Here is a 17,971-nt window from a genome sequence, read left to right as displayed (position 1 = left end):
AGTGACAACTGCTACCACAAGTGTTGTTGAGACTACAACCGCAGTGCCTGTTGTCACAACACCAGGCCCAGCAACAACACCAGGCCCAGAAACAACAGTTGTAACATCAACACCAACTGTAAGTACCACTACCACTAAAGCAGCTACAACAACAACAGAAGGAACTACAATCACACCTGCAGAAACAACTACTTCAAAGGAAACAACACAAGGAACAGCTGAGACAACAGAAGCACCTAAATCCACCACCGGTCCAGTGACAACTGCTACCACAAGTGTTGTTGAGACTACAACCGCAGTGCCTGTTGTCACAACACCAGGCCCAGCAACAACACCAGGCCCAGAAACAACAGTTGTAACATCAACACCAACTGTAAGTACCACTACCACTAAAGCAGCTACAACAACAACGGAAGGAACTACAATCACACCTGCAGAAACAACTACTTCAAAGGAAACAACACCAGGAACAGCTGAGACAACAGAAGCACCTAAATCCACCACCAGTCCAGTGACAACTGCTACCACAAGTGTTGTTGAGACTACAACCGCAGTGCCTGTTGTCACAACACCAGGCCCAGCAACAACACCAGGCCCAGAAACAACAGTTGTAACATCAACACCAACTGTAAGTACCACTACCACTAAAGCAGCTACAACAACAACAGAAGGAACTACAATCACACCTGCAGAAACAACTACTTCAAAGGAAACAACACAAGGAACAGCTGAGACAACAGAAGCACCTAAATCCACCACCGGTCCAGTGACAACTGCTACCACAAGTGTTGTTGAGACTACAACCGCAGTGCCTGTTGTCACAACACCAGGCCCAGCAACAACACCAGGCCCAGAAACAACAGTTGTAACATCAACACCAACTGTAAGTACCACTACCACTAAAGCAGCTACAACAACAACGGAAGGAACTACAATCACACCTGCAGAAACAACTACTTCAAAGGAAACAACACAGGAACAGCTGAGACAACAGAAGCACCTAAATCCACCACCGGTCCAGTGACAAACTGCTACCACAAGTGTTGTTGAGACTACAACCGCAGTGCCTGTTGTCACAACACCAGGACCAGCAACAACACCAGGCCCAGAAACAACAGTTGTAACATCAACACCAACTGTAAGTACCACTACCACTAAAGCAGCTACAACAACAACGGAAGGAACTACAATCACACCTGCAGAAACAACTACTTCAAAGGAAACAACACAAGGAACAGCTGTGACAACAGAAGCACCTACATCCACCACTGCTCAAGTGATCACTCAACCGAAAGAAACGACAACAATAATTACAAAACCTGTTATTGTCAACACTACAGCTTCACCTGGCACTACAGAAACAACAGGCAAAGGTACAACCTCTATTAGCCCAATAACACAGACACTTCCACCCAGCACAACTGTCTACACAACTGTTCCAACCACTGCCCGACCAACAACTACAGTTGTTACCACTACTTCCCCCTTTACCACAACTACAACAGTATGTGTCTGCAATGTCAATGGAACTTCACGAAATCCTGGTAGGTGAATCTCCTTGTTAAGTTTTATACATGTTTTTTATTTGGTCCTAATGCAATATAGCAGGATGCAATGGTCCTTTTTGCATTTGGTCTCTTTTTATTGAATTCCATATGTAGTCTCCGTCCTACTATTTTTCACACTACTTCGACATTCAATGGTCTTACATTTAGTCTACGATCATTTTTACAGTTTTGAACAGAAACAGAGTTTGAATGTAATTTTGATTCAGTCCTCCAAAAATGCTGGGTTTGGAAAGGTTTTCAAGTCAAAATGCTTTAAGCATGGTTTTTAAAGAACATTTACAATTTGTTCATATAATCCATAGCTCTACTCTTATCAATTAAACATGCAGGTTTAATTTGCATTTCATACAAATCGTATTTTCATCAAAAGATTTAGTTTCCACAAAGGGCACCTTGCTTGTGATTCATTACAGTAAAAGCAACATAGCCTACAGGAGACATTGTCAACACACATCTGCACTAAATGATCACACTCAAAAGTACTTAAGGTGATCAAACCTTACAATGCAGTACTCAACAAAGTGAGTATTTACTAAAGAAAGACTGTAATCACAAATGAAACAATCAATAATCAGTCATCAATGAGTATTTCCTGAACAAGTGTATAATGTAGGACAATGTAATAGATAATGAACTAAGAGGGAACTTAATAGGACATTCTATTTTAATGAGTCATTAAATACATATTTGTTCATAAATATCTATGCGTAAAAGTTAGAGGCGGTACATTCAACCACACAGACCATCTGCAAAATTACAGAATACTCTTGTGTGTTCAGTTTAACATTGTAAAGAATATATAAAGGACAGTGCAAACTTATTGGGATGGGAAGGAGCACTGAATCTCATATTTCATCTATATGAAAAAGTAACATTCTCGCAAGGCAGTGTCTTTAATACAACAAAATAGCAAACTTACAATTGAACAATTGAAATGATGCTGTGAGGAGCTGCTAAGTCAACAATGATTACACATACTGATCGAGTGAACTTGCAAAAGGCTCCAGCTCTTTGGCTACTAAATGGCTAAAGCCATGTTTGTCACTGCCACCTTGAATTTAATTAAAACCAATCAATACACCTTGAGCACTTTATTAAGAACACCAGTACACCTGTTTATTCATGTTATTGGCCAATTAGAAATAACATTTGGCAGCTGTACAATTAATATAAATCATGCAGTTATAATCATTAGAATGTGTAGAATAACTATACAAAATATTTTGCCAAATATAACTAAAATGTATACATTTGACTGAAAGACAACAGTCCCCTCATCTCCCTATATAATATAATATCCATGATATGGATTAAAATGAGAATACTTTTTTTTTTTAATTTGATCAAGAAGGTTGTTTGTGATTCCTTTGCTAACCATGCAATTTGTTTAAAACGGCTAAAATCACTAATCCACACTCATGAGAGCAGTAATGGGAGTATTGGAAAGGTTCGTGTTGTTATAGTGGACTGAACAAATGAAGAAAACGTCCCCTGAATGATTTTTTAAACCTCTGACCTGTTTCCCAAGTTGCGGGATCATGGTTTTTAAATCCATGATGATGAGTCACTTCACAGATAGATATTAGTTCATTATGAATTTATACGTATCTGAGAATCCTAGTAGATCGTTCCTGATTAACTCTGAAGTAGCCAATGAGCATAATCCTTAGTTAGTACTACATTACATCATGAAGTAGTACATTATACTCTCTTTATAAATAGATTTGTTAATGACATAGTATTCCTTTAATTTTGTTCACTAAATGTTTATCTGCACTCTTTTTTACAGGGGACATGGTGTATAATGTCACTGATGGCAATGGGTGGTGTTATTATGGATATTGTAATGCATCTTGTAAAATTGAGGCACGTTCCATGCCGTGTGCCACAACCACACTACCAACGACAACTCCCGGGTTGAGCACCCCTACAACGGCAACACTTTCAACCTCAACTAGTCCTCCCTCTACTACCACTCCATCAACAACCCCATCTACAACAACCTTGGACTGCACTGATGTGTATCCAACAAGAAAGGTGTGATATTTATAAAATCTGCATTTTGTTCATCATTGTATAATGACATTTAACCAGTTGTTGCTTTTGTGCCGAACACACCAGTGAGGACTTAGGAATCTGCAGGCTCCATTTTGATTTCGGCACACAGAGCTAAATGCAGCAAAATAAACTGCCATTTGTCCTGGTGCAACCTGAGCTTATTTCCTCAATGTGCCATTTTCATATCTTGGTGATTCACCAAGTGGCCAAGGGGAGGAGAGGTGTGGTAGAGGGTGAGGGAATGCTGAATGTCTGTTAAACCAAAGAAACCTCTGTGCTTATATGCACCTGAAACCTCAATGCAAACCAACACATTGAAAACAGTTCACACAGATCCATGAAAACTTTTAGATCAAATAATTAGGGCTGTACTTGACTCAGAGCTGTGTCTGTCAAAAGTAATTTTGCCTCTTCAATACGATTGTTTAAAAGAATTGCTCTTTTTCTACATCGAGCAAGCAATTAAGTTTTGTTGAACTGACAGGTTTTTGAATGGGGTTCAGCGGGATGTTCCTAGTGACAGCAACATTCACATAATATAGTAAAAAAAATGTTCTATCCTTCAGAGCTAATGCATTCAAACTGTGCGAAATGTGCAACGTTTCTGTCAATATTAGAGCAAACAAAAGCCAACAGAGACTATAATCTCATTCCTCTCTCAGACCCTGAGATTAGGTCTGCAGCTGCTTTTACCGCCGTAGACATCCCTGAGCAGCACTTGACATAGTGGAATGATTTTACTCCACACAGAAGCATGAAAGTGAAAGAACTTTCACTCTGCAGCTTCTCTGAGGGGGCAAAAATGTCCTCAGGAAAAAAAAGGAAACATTGATATCGACTGCAAGGAGACAGCCCTACGATAAAAGTTTTTTGTCTTCGCTAAATATTACTATGTTATTGTCATTTTAGGTTGAAATCTGTCTTGATGTTGGAAAGGTGGCCCCTTGATGAAGCAAAATACAAAAATAACAGATAATTCCCCTCAAATGCATGAAAGGTTCAGTGTGTAGAATTTAGTGACATCTAGTGGTTAAATTGCATGCTGCACCCTCACCTCACCCTCCCCTTCCAACATGAAAGAGAACCTGTGGTAGCCTTCAGTTGTCATAAAACACAAAAGGTGTTGAGTTTGTCCAGTTTTGACTACTGTAAAAAACATGGCACCCTCTGTAGAGAGGACCTGCTCCTGATATAAATATAATGTATTTAAATATAAAGGGCCCATTGTAGATTAAAGAAAACAACAATTTGTACAATTTACATGAAACACATGGTGGAAACATCACTGGAATTATTTTATATTAAATTTCTGCAAATATGGCCTTTCAGCTAAATCTTACACAATGGTCCCTTTTAAAACAAAAGTAGCAAGCCTGTTTTGAAAATGTTTTGAAAGTGAGTCAAAAGCATAAATATTTGTGTTAAAATATAGGGAGTTAAAGTAACAAGTTGTGAGAAAAATTACTACTTAAGTAAAGTACAGATACCTGAAAAATCTACTAGTAATGTAATTAAGTATTTGTACTTTGTTACTTCCCAACTCTACCTATAATGTATGATGTATTTAAAGATCACAGAACTAGAGTGTGTGACTTATTGCTTCTTAATCTCCTTCTAGAATGGAGATACCTGGGATGTTGGCAACTGCACCACAGCTGAATGCATTAATGGTGTAGTGAAAACGAAGCCTACCTCCCTGTTCCACAGTACAAAAACCCATCTGTGCTAATGGACGCAAACCTGTTAAAATGGATAACAAAGATGGTTGCTGCTTCCACTACGAATGTGAATGTAAGTTTGAAAACGTAGCCTTTCAATACAGGTTGTCTCTTTTAGCTATTACATTACATTTCATTTTCATTCATATTACATGCAGCAGAAAATCTTGTCGGCACAAAACAGTAAAATATATGTACCAAGAAAGTTTTGATTTGAAGCCACAGTCGGCATTACTCACCCGCTGATTTACGAAAGGCCACTTTATAGTTTACACATCTGTGTGGCTGCAAGAGTCAGTGTGGTGGGTGTATTATAAGGAGTGGATACTAACCTTTGATAGGGGCTACTGACGTGAATCAAAATTGGCTCATCTGGCCCACAAACCAAAATGTTCTTATGTTTCACAGTTTGCCTTAATGCTGTGCAACCTATTGCAGTTTGAACTGTTTTAAAAACACAATCTGACCTTTGGTGGCACAGCAGTTACTATGATTGAAATATTGATACATTGCTTATTAATATTGGGTTTCTGGATCTCCTGAATTGTTCAGTAATGAACTAAGCTCAGATCAAACCACAGAGAATTGACAGGCCTTTTTGCTTGGTAAAACATGCTGGCAGATGCACTTACCAGGTTTGTTACAAAACACTAAGTCTCTAGCATCATTAGCCGTGTAGTTTAGGTGGTGCAGATTAATACAGCGCCATCTCAAGTGTTACAGTGGTTAATGCTGCTCCGCCCATGCATATTGCTAGAATTTATTTGTCCACTGTAATGTGAATCCAAATAGTAGATTAATGGGGTCTGTGTGAACCCATGTGGGGACGTTTTCCTGTGTACTTTTCAAGCGAATGCACCAATAGTACTGTAGTACAATCAGTGCACACGGACCTGATGACCAAATTAACTTCACACAGACCCTCGCAGCCCTCCAGGCAAGCCCTCAAATATTCATGAAATTCTATTATAGTCTTTGGCCAACATCTCATTACTTATACATTAGAAAGAAGTAAACAAGTTGGATTTTATAATTGATTGATGGCCAAGTTCAACTTCTCTTCATCCATAATTTGTTTGTATCACAGAGAAGTACCTGAAAACCCTTCTCAAGCCAAATTGCTGTTAATTACAAATAGATTTATTCAAGTAGAAATTAAATTACAAAAATTGAAAAGAAATTAAATCAGGTAATTGCAACTAAACATTAGTGATTCTGTAGTAGACAAACTCCTAATAAACACAGCACTCTTGGTGGAGATGATTACGTTTTCTGCCTGTTACTGTTCTTACATATAACTTCCATACATGGCTCTTCCCCCTTCAGGTGTGTGCAGTGTCTGGAGTGGAACCCACTACATGACATTTGATGGAAAAACCTACGATTTCAACAAGAACTGCACTTACTACCTGGTCAAAGAGATGATCAATAAAAATAACCTGACGATAACAGTGAACAACCATGTCTGTGAGCCTTCAGAGGATACATTCTGCCCACAGGATCTCACTGTTATGTACCAATCCTACAAGGTCGTCTTCACGCAAATAAAGACTTCAGAATCTACAGTTAATGCAGTAAGCAACAATTCAACTTGTCATTTGTTATTTTAGTGCCAGTATATCACCTTATCAATTCTTTTCAGAGCTGGGACTGTTCTGGTGCTCAATCTGTCAGTGGTGTGAGAGTTGAAATAAGAAATAATGCTGTGCTTGGTTCAAAGTCCTGTTTGTCGCTTTGTCCCACAGGTGTATTTGAATGACGAACGAATCTATCCCGCCTACAAAAACTCTGACCTGCTCTTCACCAGCACAGATATGGCGGTCACACTGGAGATACCAGGGATCAGCACAGAAGTGGTCTACAGGGGCTCCTCAATCACCATTGAGCTTGCCGCTTCCCTCTTTGAGGGGAACACTGAGGGACAGTGTGGTGAGTTACAACAACACGTGACCCCTGATCCTCAACCTAACATGTTCAGTGGCGTTGTGTATGACAAATCATGGGGTGAAAGAACTTTCGATGTCACTTAAAACCAGAGTGCACCTGAGAGAGATGCCCTGTTGTGCCAACTGACGCCGCACCATCACTGCAAGACTGCATTTAAGATATGACACCAAGTAACACTTCTGAAAATATTTAAAATGTGAGGTACAGAAAGTTCGATATGATGAGGGGTTGAGGTCTTGAGACATCAAATAAGAGCTTCTTCGTTTCTAATTTATTTTCCAATAACTCTTTAACTTTTTTCTTTGAGGTTTTCTTGCACTTTTCCAGTCATATTCATCAGACTTTCTTAAATGCATAAAAATGCTTATTTCAGCCTGATAAGTGCCACCAGTTCATGTGTATATTCAGGAGATTTGAAGATTAGAATAATTGACAGATAATATAAGGTTATCTGATCTGTTCCATGTGAAACCAAGTTTAATTTTCTAAATGGTAAAAAGGACATTTTGATTGTATGCAAATCAGAAGACATGTTAAGCAACAAGCTGGTTGTGTTTGAAGACAACTTTGTTGTTTTGAAGAGTTCTCAACAAGCATTGATGGTATAGTTGTCTTTGTAAAGCAAAGTTGTCTATGAGCATTATGAGAGGCTGTCATGATGACGACACTCATGGAGATATATGAGAATATCAAAGCCTGTGAGAAGTGATGTTACACTGTATGAGGATTATACTTAAAACCCTGAGCTCGCTGTTTATAAGATCTTCAACAACACTGAACTGTATTAGTTGCAGTGTCAAAATATCTAAGCAAAGTAAATTGATACGACATGATTATGATAATTTTGATAGTACTATGTCAAATACAGTACTAGAAAAATGGTGATTGAGACAAACTCTTTATGTTGGTGCAACTACTTGTTGCTAATGCTGGGAATTCATCCTGCTCGCTCTACTTGCAGGGACCTGTGACAACTCCCGGAACAACGACTGCCGTTCTCCCAATGGTCAGGTGGAAAGCTGCTCAGACTCTGCAGACCAGTGGCATGTCCCAAACAAACCATGTACCGGCCCCCTTACTACTACTGTACCCCCTGTGACAACACCACAGACAACAACACAGCCTCCTTGCAATTCCGCCATCTGTGAACTCCTAAAATCCAGGTAAGGGGACAAAAAGTGGAAGTAAAGGGTATCTGAGCATATGTATGAACAAAATCGAGCATCTGTGATCACTGCAATTAAAAGACATATGATGTCCAATCAAGACTAAGTGTAAGAATACAGTTCTAAACAAAAAAACTGAGACCACAGCTTCTTCAATCATTGAGTTGATTGTGAGATAGTGAGACTTCATAAAGATGGAGTGGATACAACAACATCAATAGACTACTGATACAGTTGCAGCAGTGGTAAGGAGGTGTAGAAAGCCATACTAAAATGTGTACATCTGACTTGGCCCGAGGGTTTTCAGTTACAAATCTGATGGAGACTTTGATGCATTTTATTTAATCTGTGTGACCAGAAAAGTAACTATGATACATTGTTATTCAGTCCAATTCAAAACCGCTACAAAATCCGATCTGAGTCACACCACAGAACTGAATCAGACAACTGTAACAAACCCAAACATTTTATAAAAATCAGTGTTTCTAGCAGGTTCTTAGCATTACATCTTATAGTTGATGTTATTCTGCACATGTGGCAAAGGCAAAATCGTCTGATAAAGCTCTCCTGTAACACAATCCTGTCTTGTATGTCCCCTCTAGTGTATTTGACCCATGCCACTCAGTCATACCGCCAGGATCATACGTGAAAACCTGTATTTCTGACATTTGTATCAATGGAAATAACACCTGCACCAGCCTGGAGGCCTATGCCGCAGAGTGCTCTAATGCAGGAGTCTGTATCAACTGGAGGAATGCCACCAACGGGCAGTGTGGTAAGATAAATAATCAACAGTGAAGAGTGTCACAGCTGCTGTGTGGAGTTCTTTAAAAATGGGTATGTGAGCATGTTCTCATCTTTCAGAGCACAAGTGTCCAAGCAACCAAGTGTACAAAGCTTGTGGCCCCAAAGTGGAGCCAACATGTAATGAAAGGTAAAAATTACTGTACATCAACTACTACTGTACATTTATTTTTATGTGTGTTAACATTTACACACCACTCACCCCATTCATTTGCTCAAATGTGTGAGCTGCCTGCCTGAAAAACCATTGACTTTTGTGATCAACTAGTTTCTGATATATAAGTGAAATGTAATTGAAATGAAACCCTTCACAGATGGAAACCTTCCATTCCCAGAGCCTTGTTGTGTGTCATTCTTTGAAACATTTCACGACACTGTTATAACTGGTATTTCCATTTCTGACATCAGATACAATGAGAAGTTTGACGCCAGTAAGACGGCATCCACCAACAGCTCTCAGGAGGGTTGTTTCTGTACTGATGGCACCACCGTATTCAACACAGTCTATGGCACATGTGTTGCCTACTGCTGTAAGAGGAGATACAAAACTCTGACTGAGTAAAGGACTTTTCACAAAATCATTAGCTGTAATACTTATAAATTCACAAACATTTGAATTTCAGATTGTGTTGGACCTGATGGAGGACCCAAACAGGTGAGAACTCTGCCTAAAACAGACATATATGTGCTTTAGCCAAACATGAACTGTGAGAGTTAACTGGCTCCTCTCTCTCACTCAGCTTGGTGAGAAATGGACGACCAACTGCAAAAACTGTATGTGCAACAAGGATTCCATGAGCGTCGTGTGTGAGCCTGTTAATTGCCCATCAGTTCCCACGCCCGTCTGCAATCCACCTTACAAGCCGGTCAACAAGACCGAGGGCTGCTGCTACAACCAGTCATGTGGTAAGTGTCACTGAGCTAGATGTGATTCGGTCACTTAGTTCATAGCCTTAACACAGTTTTTGAACAGAAATTCAAGCAGACGTCATGTTCACGTTTCAAAGCTCAGCATGGCAATGTTAGAAAGCAACGGTTTTCAAAAAAGATAACTCCGACACGTAAAACAGTGTGCTTTTAAAATGGTCAGCAATGACGTAAAGGCTTAAAGAGTGAGAGCCCCTCTCTCATTAACATCACTGAAAAGCCCATGAGCAAAGCATTACCTGCTCCAGTGAAATCAGACGTGTGTGAATGTGGGGATCTGTGTAAGTGCTTGCAGGGTCTTTCTGACAAAGAAAGCCTGGGCAAACTTTCCTGCTTACTTGTGGTGAATCACCTAAAAATGAAGAACTGCTGTTATGGTTCAAATCTCGACATTAACATGCTTTGTCTGTAACAGAATGTGATAACAACCTGTGTCCTGCTGCCATGAAATGCTCGCTGGGCTTCGAACTCAATGTCACCGGAAGTACCTGCTGCAAATCCTACAAGTGTGGTATGTGACTCTATTTTAACATCACGTTATGCTGGTGAATAATATGGCATGCAGACATAAAGAAACTGCTCATAAGATGTTTGTTGGAACAGAACGCCATAGCAGCTGAAACATAGAGGGTCAAATACATTCAACTAGTATCTGGCATTGCATTATATTATATTATATTTGCAAGCGGCAAAAAAAGAAAAAGAAAGTTTAAATATGGGAAGATCATTAGGTTACTCCGGAGAAAATATTTACACCATATTCTTCCCTCCTGCATAATCCAGTATCCTACCGAAAGCTTCATATTTCTCATCAAGATTTTCTTATGAGGATTCTCATGCTTGACAATATTGAAGAGCTATAGTAGACTATAAAGGAAATATAACATGTAACACTTTATTTCAATGATAAATATTTATGCAATATCATATCTCTTATCTGAATTATTTTTTAAGTCAAGTCTTAAGTCTTGAGTGTGTGTGTGTGTGTGTGTGTGTGTGTGTGTGTGTGTGTGTGTGTGTGTGTGTGTGTGTGATAGGATAATGATAAGATTATAAATGCTGCCGAAGTACATTCCATTTTCCACATATCTGATTTAATTATCTAATACTGACTTGTCTCTACAGTTCCTAAAGGTGTATGTGTCTACAACATGACTGAGTACAAGGTAAGCACACTGTCTACACTCCAGATATAGACAGGCAGAGCAGAGCAGAGCATTTACTTTACCAAAATATAAGTCAACAAGCAGACTATGCAGTTAGTAGAGGCAAACCATTCCAGCAGGGCAGGAAATGGGAGGAGGCTGACAAGTGCTTTCATATATAATCCCAAAACACACAGATTAATACACAACTCACAGTTTGAACTCTTTTTCACAAACATCCATATCCACTTTACCATGGTGCAAAATTATGGAGGAATCGGTTTTCTTGACAGATGACAGCACATTTTGTACATCACAGTCCTGACTTTACTGAGATGTAATTCTGTATTTGTTCAGTTGCACAGAACCTACCATAGATTATCTGAACTGTGTAACAATTCGCCTCGTTTCGTTGGAAGGGGAAAGTCACTACGCTATTTTAAAAAGGAGCACGGGCGGACCTGTCCCGCTGTGTACGGACGCCGCCGCCTGACAATTTACAATAAATGAATACTCTTTCTATAAGGCCGATAACCTTGTTATCGGCCCCCATCACATATGAAATAATATATATATAAACGAAATAAACACAGAGATGTTGTATACAATGGTCTGTATTGACACCCAACCCAATCAAACCCACGTACCCCCTGGACGTGTGCCCGCCAACAAAGCTGAAAAGGTGAACATAACACCACAATTTACACCAATCCCATACATCAATATTTCCCCAGCCCCCCGTTCATACAATCCCCGAACGTCCCAAAGCAAAAATGTATGCCGGTGTGGCGTGGCGAGATGCCGCAAACAATACCAAACTGGGTCCGCGCTATCCTCTCCACCTCTGAGCGGCCAGAAAAATAGTTCCGTCCTTGCGGAAATCCTTGCAAGTCACCCAGGCAAATAATCCCGTTTTCGGAAGTAATCCCTTGTAGGTCTTCCGGACCGCTGTCGACTGGAACGTGGCTGGTCCTCTGCCGGCCCGCATACACCAAAACAAACCCCCCCTGCCGTGCCGTCCCTTCCCCTCATTTATCACATTTTGGTGTTAAAGAAACAAATACATACACCATAACACATTCAATAAACAAATATATATGGAGATCCCTTCCCTTGTCCTTATACCTTAAGGCCTCTGACAGTTTGGGCTATGTACAGAACTTATAAAACATGTAGACAAAAAGGCACAGATTTATCTGTCCTCCCTAACACATTTCCTGTACATCAGGTGAACTTAGGTGACCTTTACAACTGCATGAAACATTGAGTGAAACTAATAGAGGGCAGACAGCCCCCAGCAAAACTAACATTTCATATACATGTTCAAACAAAGCATGGTACATTGGTTTTGCTCGTTTGTGTCGATGTGAGCGTTGCCATTTGAACTCTGGTGTGGACCTAAACAACTCCACCGAGACCAGGTGAAAAGGTGGCTTCTGAGCAAAAAAGTTAAACTCCTAATAGGTTTATGGTAGCACTTTCCCCATGTATCCAAAAGTAAAGAGCGCTCTTTCAAGCTGTTTGTCCTTATTTTTGATACATGAAGTTCAGTTGTCCTTTATACTAACAACTAACCACCTATTTCTTCATCAGCTCTTTGTGACCCCAATAAAACACATAAGGTGGGGTGAAATGCAATATGTGCTGCTATCAGATACCAGAATAATCTTTGTATTACCATTTGCGTTCACAAAAGCAATAGACACCATATTACAGTCACCAAACATATTAGTACAACTCTTGGTTAGATTGTACTAAAATAGTGAAAACAGGAAACTGGACAGAATTTAAAGAAAACAATGTGTTTTTTTTCTTAGTCCAGAGCAAATTCACTGAAATAGAGGTGTGAAAGCTTCCTTAATTGTTTGAGAATAAAGCATTGATCAATTTGTGTTTTATAGCCTGGTCAGAAGATTCCAACACCAAAACCAGAACCACCAATAGAAGAACCATCACTGACAGAAAAAACATCAGCAACAACAGCACACCATCAGGACCAGTACAAACCTCTGGAACAACAGCGCCACTATCTGGACCAGTACAAACATCAGCAACATCAGCATCATCATCAGAACCAGAACAAACCTCTGGAACAACAGCGCCAACATCTGGACCAGAACAAACTTCAGGAACAGGAGAAACATCAGCAACATCAGCAACACCATCAGGACCAGTACAAACCTCTGGAACAACAGCGCCACTATCTGGACCAGTACAAACATCAGCAACATCAGCATCATCATCAGAACCAGAACAAGTAGCGACAACATCTGCAGGATCCACTCAGGCACCTATATCAGAAGTGATTATCAATCCAGGGTCATGCCAGGAGTGTTACTGTGGTCCCAATATGAATCCCAACACAAGTATAAACATCGTTACCTGCAAACCTATTGTCTGCAACACAAACTGCTCCGAGGTAAGTTCATTCTTACTCCCACTTACTCTTACTGTCACTCCCACTTGAACTATCTTGGATGACACCATATTTTGTAAACCTGTGCAAGCTAACACATAATGTTGTAACATATAATGGGCTCGTATATGTAAATGCGGAGGACTAAACAAAAACCTCTTGGTATAATGAAATCCATTACAAACTGGCCACATAATAAACATTAACTTTTTAACTTAACTGCACTTTCTGAATGCAAAAGCTGTTGTAATGAATTGCATTAGTTTGTGCAAGTGTACTTAATAAAGTGAATTGTTAGACTATATTAACTGAAATAATCCGATAACTAAAAACGACTCAAATGTCTTTGGTTTTCTTTGACTAAGACAAGAGGAAAAGCCCAGACTTTTAGTCAACAAAAAGAAACACTACAAAATGAGTTTGCTATGACAACTTACAAGGACACCTTTATGTTCAAGCTTTTCATAAAGTTCCATAAATGCTCTATCCATCGATGGGCACCCTGTCTCCCTGTCCCTCACTCTCTCACTCTGTCTCCAGGGTTCTGAATATAAGACCATGCCTGAGAAGTGCTGCGGGACCTGTGTTCAGACGAAGTGTACTTTACTCACAGCTGACAACCCAAAGGTTTACATTGAGGTCAGTACTGCAGCTGTGTGAGTGTTAACTCACATTCCCATTATCCAAGTATACAAGAAAGAGGATGTAAGTTGTGAGAAGAGAGTTCTTCTTACCAATGAAAAATGGGGATATTTATTGATTGTAAAATAAGAGTAACTGTATTTCAGAACATGAAAGTTGTAAACATTATCTAACTGACCAGGAACATCATTTTATATGTTAATATCAGTCATCATCTTTGATGGGGACAGTTTGTGATTTTAATTTTCTCCTCTCTTAACGTGGTGGCATGTACGGTAAGTTGTTATTAAATGTGTAAAAAGAATAAAAGTTAATGTCTTAGTTGAACATTTTACTAATCTCTGCTCTTTTGGTGCAGATCAACAAGACGTATGTGTCGCCTGAAGACAAGTGTGTGCACTATACCTGTAAGAAGATCAATGGACAGCTTAGTACCAGCCAGATGACCGTAATTTGTCCTTACTTTAACCCCCTGGATTGTGAACCTGTGAGTTTATCAAACCTCTGCAGATGATATCCCTCCAACTGCCTCACCACATACTGTCCATGTCTAACACACACCTTCCTCTTCCCAGGGCACCGAGACAACTCACGCCAATGGATGTTGCAAAACCTGTAAGTTAGCGTAGTCCCAGTATTTGAAAGATAAAGGATGAAAAGTTGACTTTGGAGGAGAACGCTGTGTGTCTGTATTATCGTGATAGTCTAACGGTTTGCTACGTGTTCCAGGCAAACCCAGGAGTGTCTGTGAGGTCCTGAGTAATAAGGAAGTCATCAAGGTGGGAAAATGTGAGAGCCCACAGCCTGTCAACATGACGTACTGCGGCGGGCACTGTGGAAGCATGTCAAAGTGAGTCTATTGACGTACAGAGTTAAAGGTTCAGTGTGTAGAATTTAGTGACATCTAATGGTTCAATTGCTTGTTGCAGCTGATTACCCCTCACCTCAACCTCCCCTTCCAAACATGACCTGTGGTAGCCTTCAGTTGTCATTAAAACTCAAAGGGTGTTTAGTTTGTCCAGTTTGGACTACTGTAAAAAACATGGCGGCCTCCGTAGAGAGGAACCTCTCCTGATGTAAATATAACGTATTTAAATAAAAAGGACTCATTCTAGAGAAAAGAACAAAAAAAATTACACACTAGCGAAAACATCACTATGATTATTTAATATTCAATTTCTACCAATAGATCCCTTTCACCCAAATCTCACACAATATACCTTTCAAGGTGTCTGAAGCACAGCACTGCTGCACAACACCTGTGGTTTCATCATCAGCATCAGAGCCGGGCAACAATCTTTACTTACAACAAAGAGCAGATGTTGACTAAACTAAACTGACATCATTAAACAATAACTGTGACGAAATGTAAACATATCAGTGGATAAAGGAGACTAAACAGGAGTAGGAAAAAGTAGAACTTAAACTTTAAACATTTATTTCTGTGTTTTCATTTCCAAAGGAGACGTAATTAAATAATTTCGACACAATAAGACATAATCTTTGAAAAGCTGCCAATTTCTCTTCCATTTTACTGGGCTAATATGGAGGCTCTGGGCCTGAACCGAATGATTTTTGTTGAATGTAGTTTAAGACGTTTTTTCTTCACTATTTTTCCTCACTGGCAATTGTAGTCTGCAACCTACTATAACCAATTAGTGTATCACTGAGAATACCACGGTCTAGTAGTACAACACTAACACTAAAGCCACAAAATGGTCAAATCTGTTATTATATGTTTTTGAATGACACAAAAAAAATGTTGCCAAAAAAAGTACAAAAAATGTAATATGACTAAAACCAACATGGGTGTAAGATCTGAGGATTTAAGATTTAAATTAACAGGGCCACATGATTTGAGTAAAATGCAGAACCTTTATATTCAAATGACTGTTGAATAAGCTGTAATCACTGGATGTGTGTGTGTCTGTGCAGGTATTCTGCAGAAGCCAACAAGATGATGCACAAGTGTGAGTGTTGCCAAGAGTTCAAAACCAGTCAGAAAAAGGTGGAACTGACCTGCGACAACGGCTCTAAGGTCCAGCACCTCTACGTGCATGTGGAAGCGTGTCAGTGCAAACCAGCAGAGTGTGTGCCTGGGACAACTACCAAACCACAGCGCCGCAGGAGGCGCTGATCACTTACTGGATCCTGCCGGACACTGGACAACTGACAAATATTAAGCAAATCTTAACCTTAAATCTTCTCCATCTTTTTGTCACACTTTTTGTATTTATAGCCTAAGAGGCTACTTTGCTGTTCACTTTCTTCATCTGAGGATTTCTTGGATGAGTTATTAAAATTATATTCCTGCAATATGACCACTCGTTTCGACATTCTCATTAACCCTTGTCAAATGATAAACAACAAAGAGCACACAAAACATCTGCATGTTCAAAGCAAATAGAAACATTGAGGGTACAAGTCAGGCTCAAGCTAACATCAACCTAAGGAAACATCTGAGAAAGACTTTCAACTCCCACAGCTGACGACATGATATCATCCAGCTTCACACTGTTCTCAAAACTATTTCAGTCTGTCAAGTAAAGACTAAACAACTGCACTACATGCTCTTATTGTATGTCTTAAATAAATGGTTTTAAATATGCAGTTTAAATGTGTCTTGAAAATAAACAGAATGACAAGACACAAAACAATGACTGTGACACCTTTAAGAATCTCAGCAGCGATCGTTTTGGAACCACACGTGAAAAGTCACAAGGATGAAAACTTTGGCAGACAACACATCAACAACAAGACCTTGAAACCCACAAGTGTTAATAGAAAGCTTTAAGAACACATACAAATACTGTGATGAAACTAAGCATTTGAAGCATGAGGCGTTACAAACTGCTGTTGTTCTTTAGTCGTGCAAGCTTTTACATGAGGGTGGTGTGGGAGGGGGGTCATCAAAAACATCTAGGGTCAGGGTCTGTGGACCATGAAAATTGGGGGCACACTTCATGGAAGTCTGGTCACATCATCTTAGTCCACAATGGTTTGAATCCTTTCAGGTCTCTGAATCCTGCTGAGCTTCAAAGTGATGTCATTCTTCTCATCATGCTCACACAGCATCTTTACACTGACTTTAAAAAAGTGACTCCACAGGATATTAGTTTATAATATCAAGTGTTCCACACTTCACTGACAGAAAATGGGTGACACCTGTAATGGCAATTTCTATTTAATAAGTCATAAACATCTCAGTTCCTAAAGCAACACCCATAACTGTTAAGTTACCTCATAGAAACGCATTTGTTCATACTTCTTCTACATACATGTCTGTTCTTACATTAAACATCACCCAAATACAGAAATTGCCATCACACACCCAAACTTTACAAGGGAACCTTAAAAGATGACTCAGATTGATGTGGCGTTCAGTGGTTATATTCTTCGGTTCCTCAAATTCCTTAGGTCATCTGTTCATTTTCGATTCTCTCGTCACCATGGAGAATTCTAAATAATTAAATACTTTCATAATAATTTATCAGATTTTAAATGCACCAAACATTTTACAGGTAAATATGAAACAGAAGCATTTTTCTTAAGGTTACTACAAGCATGTTCTCCACACAGT

At 39.5% G+C, this 17,971-nt stretch overlaps 3 protein-coding genes and 1 long non-coding RNA gene across 4 annotated transcripts; 3 read left to right on the top strand and 1 right to left on the bottom strand.

Annotated features, from left to right (window-relative positions):
- Positions 1–1,173: 1,173 nt before the first annotated feature.
- LOC117759509 (intestinal mucin-like protein) lies at positions 1,174–9,993 on the top strand. The gene is given in 11 exon segments (XM_034581678.1): positions 1,174–1,544; positions 3,358–3,605; positions 5,245–5,322; positions 5,324–5,417; positions 6,671–6,918; positions 7,090–7,273; positions 8,253–8,454; positions 9,060–9,232; positions 9,322–9,391; positions 9,670–9,791; positions 9,885–9,993. Coding segments are annotated over 10 exon segments (1,485 nt in total). The 5' UTR covers positions 1,174–1,544; positions 3,358–3,362; the 3' UTR covers positions 9,956–9,993.
- A 26-nt stretch (positions 9,994–10,019) lies between these two features.
- Positions 10,020–11,473, top strand: LOC117759529 (intestinal mucin-like protein). The gene is made up of 3 exons (XM_034581709.1): positions 10,020–10,167; positions 10,604–10,699; positions 11,314–11,473. Exons 1-3 carry the CDS (start codon positions 10,038–10,040, stop codon positions 11,382–11,384), a joined length of 297 nt encoding a protein of 98 aa, XP_034437600.1. The 5' UTR covers positions 10,020–10,037; the 3' UTR covers positions 11,385–11,473.
- A 2,786-nt stretch (positions 11,474–14,259) lies between these two features.
- On the top strand, positions 14,260–16,712 carry LOC117759528 (intestinal mucin-like protein). The gene is made up of 5 exons (XM_034581708.1): positions 14,260–14,388; positions 14,750–14,878; positions 14,967–15,006; positions 15,121–15,241; positions 16,327–16,712. The coding sequence occupies exons 1-5, from the start codon at positions 14,308–14,310 to the stop codon at positions 16,526–16,528; spliced, it is 573 nt and encodes a 190-aa protein (XP_034437599.1). The 5' UTR covers positions 14,260–14,307; the 3' UTR covers positions 16,529–16,712.
- A 438-nt stretch (positions 16,713–17,150) lies between these two features.
- LOC117759535 lies at positions 17,151–17,963 on the bottom strand. The gene is made up of 2 exons (XR_004613499.1): positions 17,723–17,963; positions 17,151–17,556 (listed from the first exon to the last, which is right to left on the bottom strand). It is a non-coding gene; the product is annotated as an uncharacterized LOC117759535 (long non-coding RNA).
- Positions 17,964–17,971: the final 8 nt, after the last annotated feature.

Source organism: Hippoglossus hippoglossus, chromosome 3, assembly GCF_009819705.1.
Source record: "Hippoglossus hippoglossus isolate fHipHip1 chromosome 3, fHipHip1.pri, whole genome shotgun sequence".
NCBI lineage: Eukaryota > Metazoa > Chordata > Actinopteri > Pleuronectiformes > Pleuronectidae > Hippoglossus > Hippoglossus hippoglossus.
The sequence above is the reverse complement of the archived record's forward strand: the minus strand, read 5'-3'. Positions and strand labels throughout refer to the sequence as shown.

Coding starts and splice junctions, on each gene's coding strand:
- LOC117759528 (XM_034581708.1), top strand. CDS start 14,308: ATGCCTGAGAAGTGCTGCGGGACCTGTGTTCAGACGAAGTGTACTTTA. Junction 14,879..14,966: donor ACCCCCTGGATTGTGAACCT/GTGAGTTTATCA, acceptor TCCTCTTCCCAG/GGCACCGAGACAACTCACGC. Junction 15,007..15,120: donor CAATGGATGTTGCAAAACCT/GTAAGTTAGCGT, acceptor TACGTGTTCCAG/GCAAACCCAGGAGTGTCTGT.
- LOC117759529 (XM_034581709.1), top strand. CDS start 10,038: ATGTGCAACAAGGATTCCATGAGCGTCGTGTGTGAGCCTGTTAATTGC. Junction 10,168..10,603: donor CTGCTACAACCAGTCATGTG/GTAAGTGTCACT, acceptor TGTCTGTAACAG/AATGTGATAACAACCTGTGT. Junction 10,700..11,313: donor CTGCAAATCCTACAAGTGTG/GTATGTGACTCT, acceptor TTGTCTCTACAG/TTCCTAAAGGTGTATGTGTC.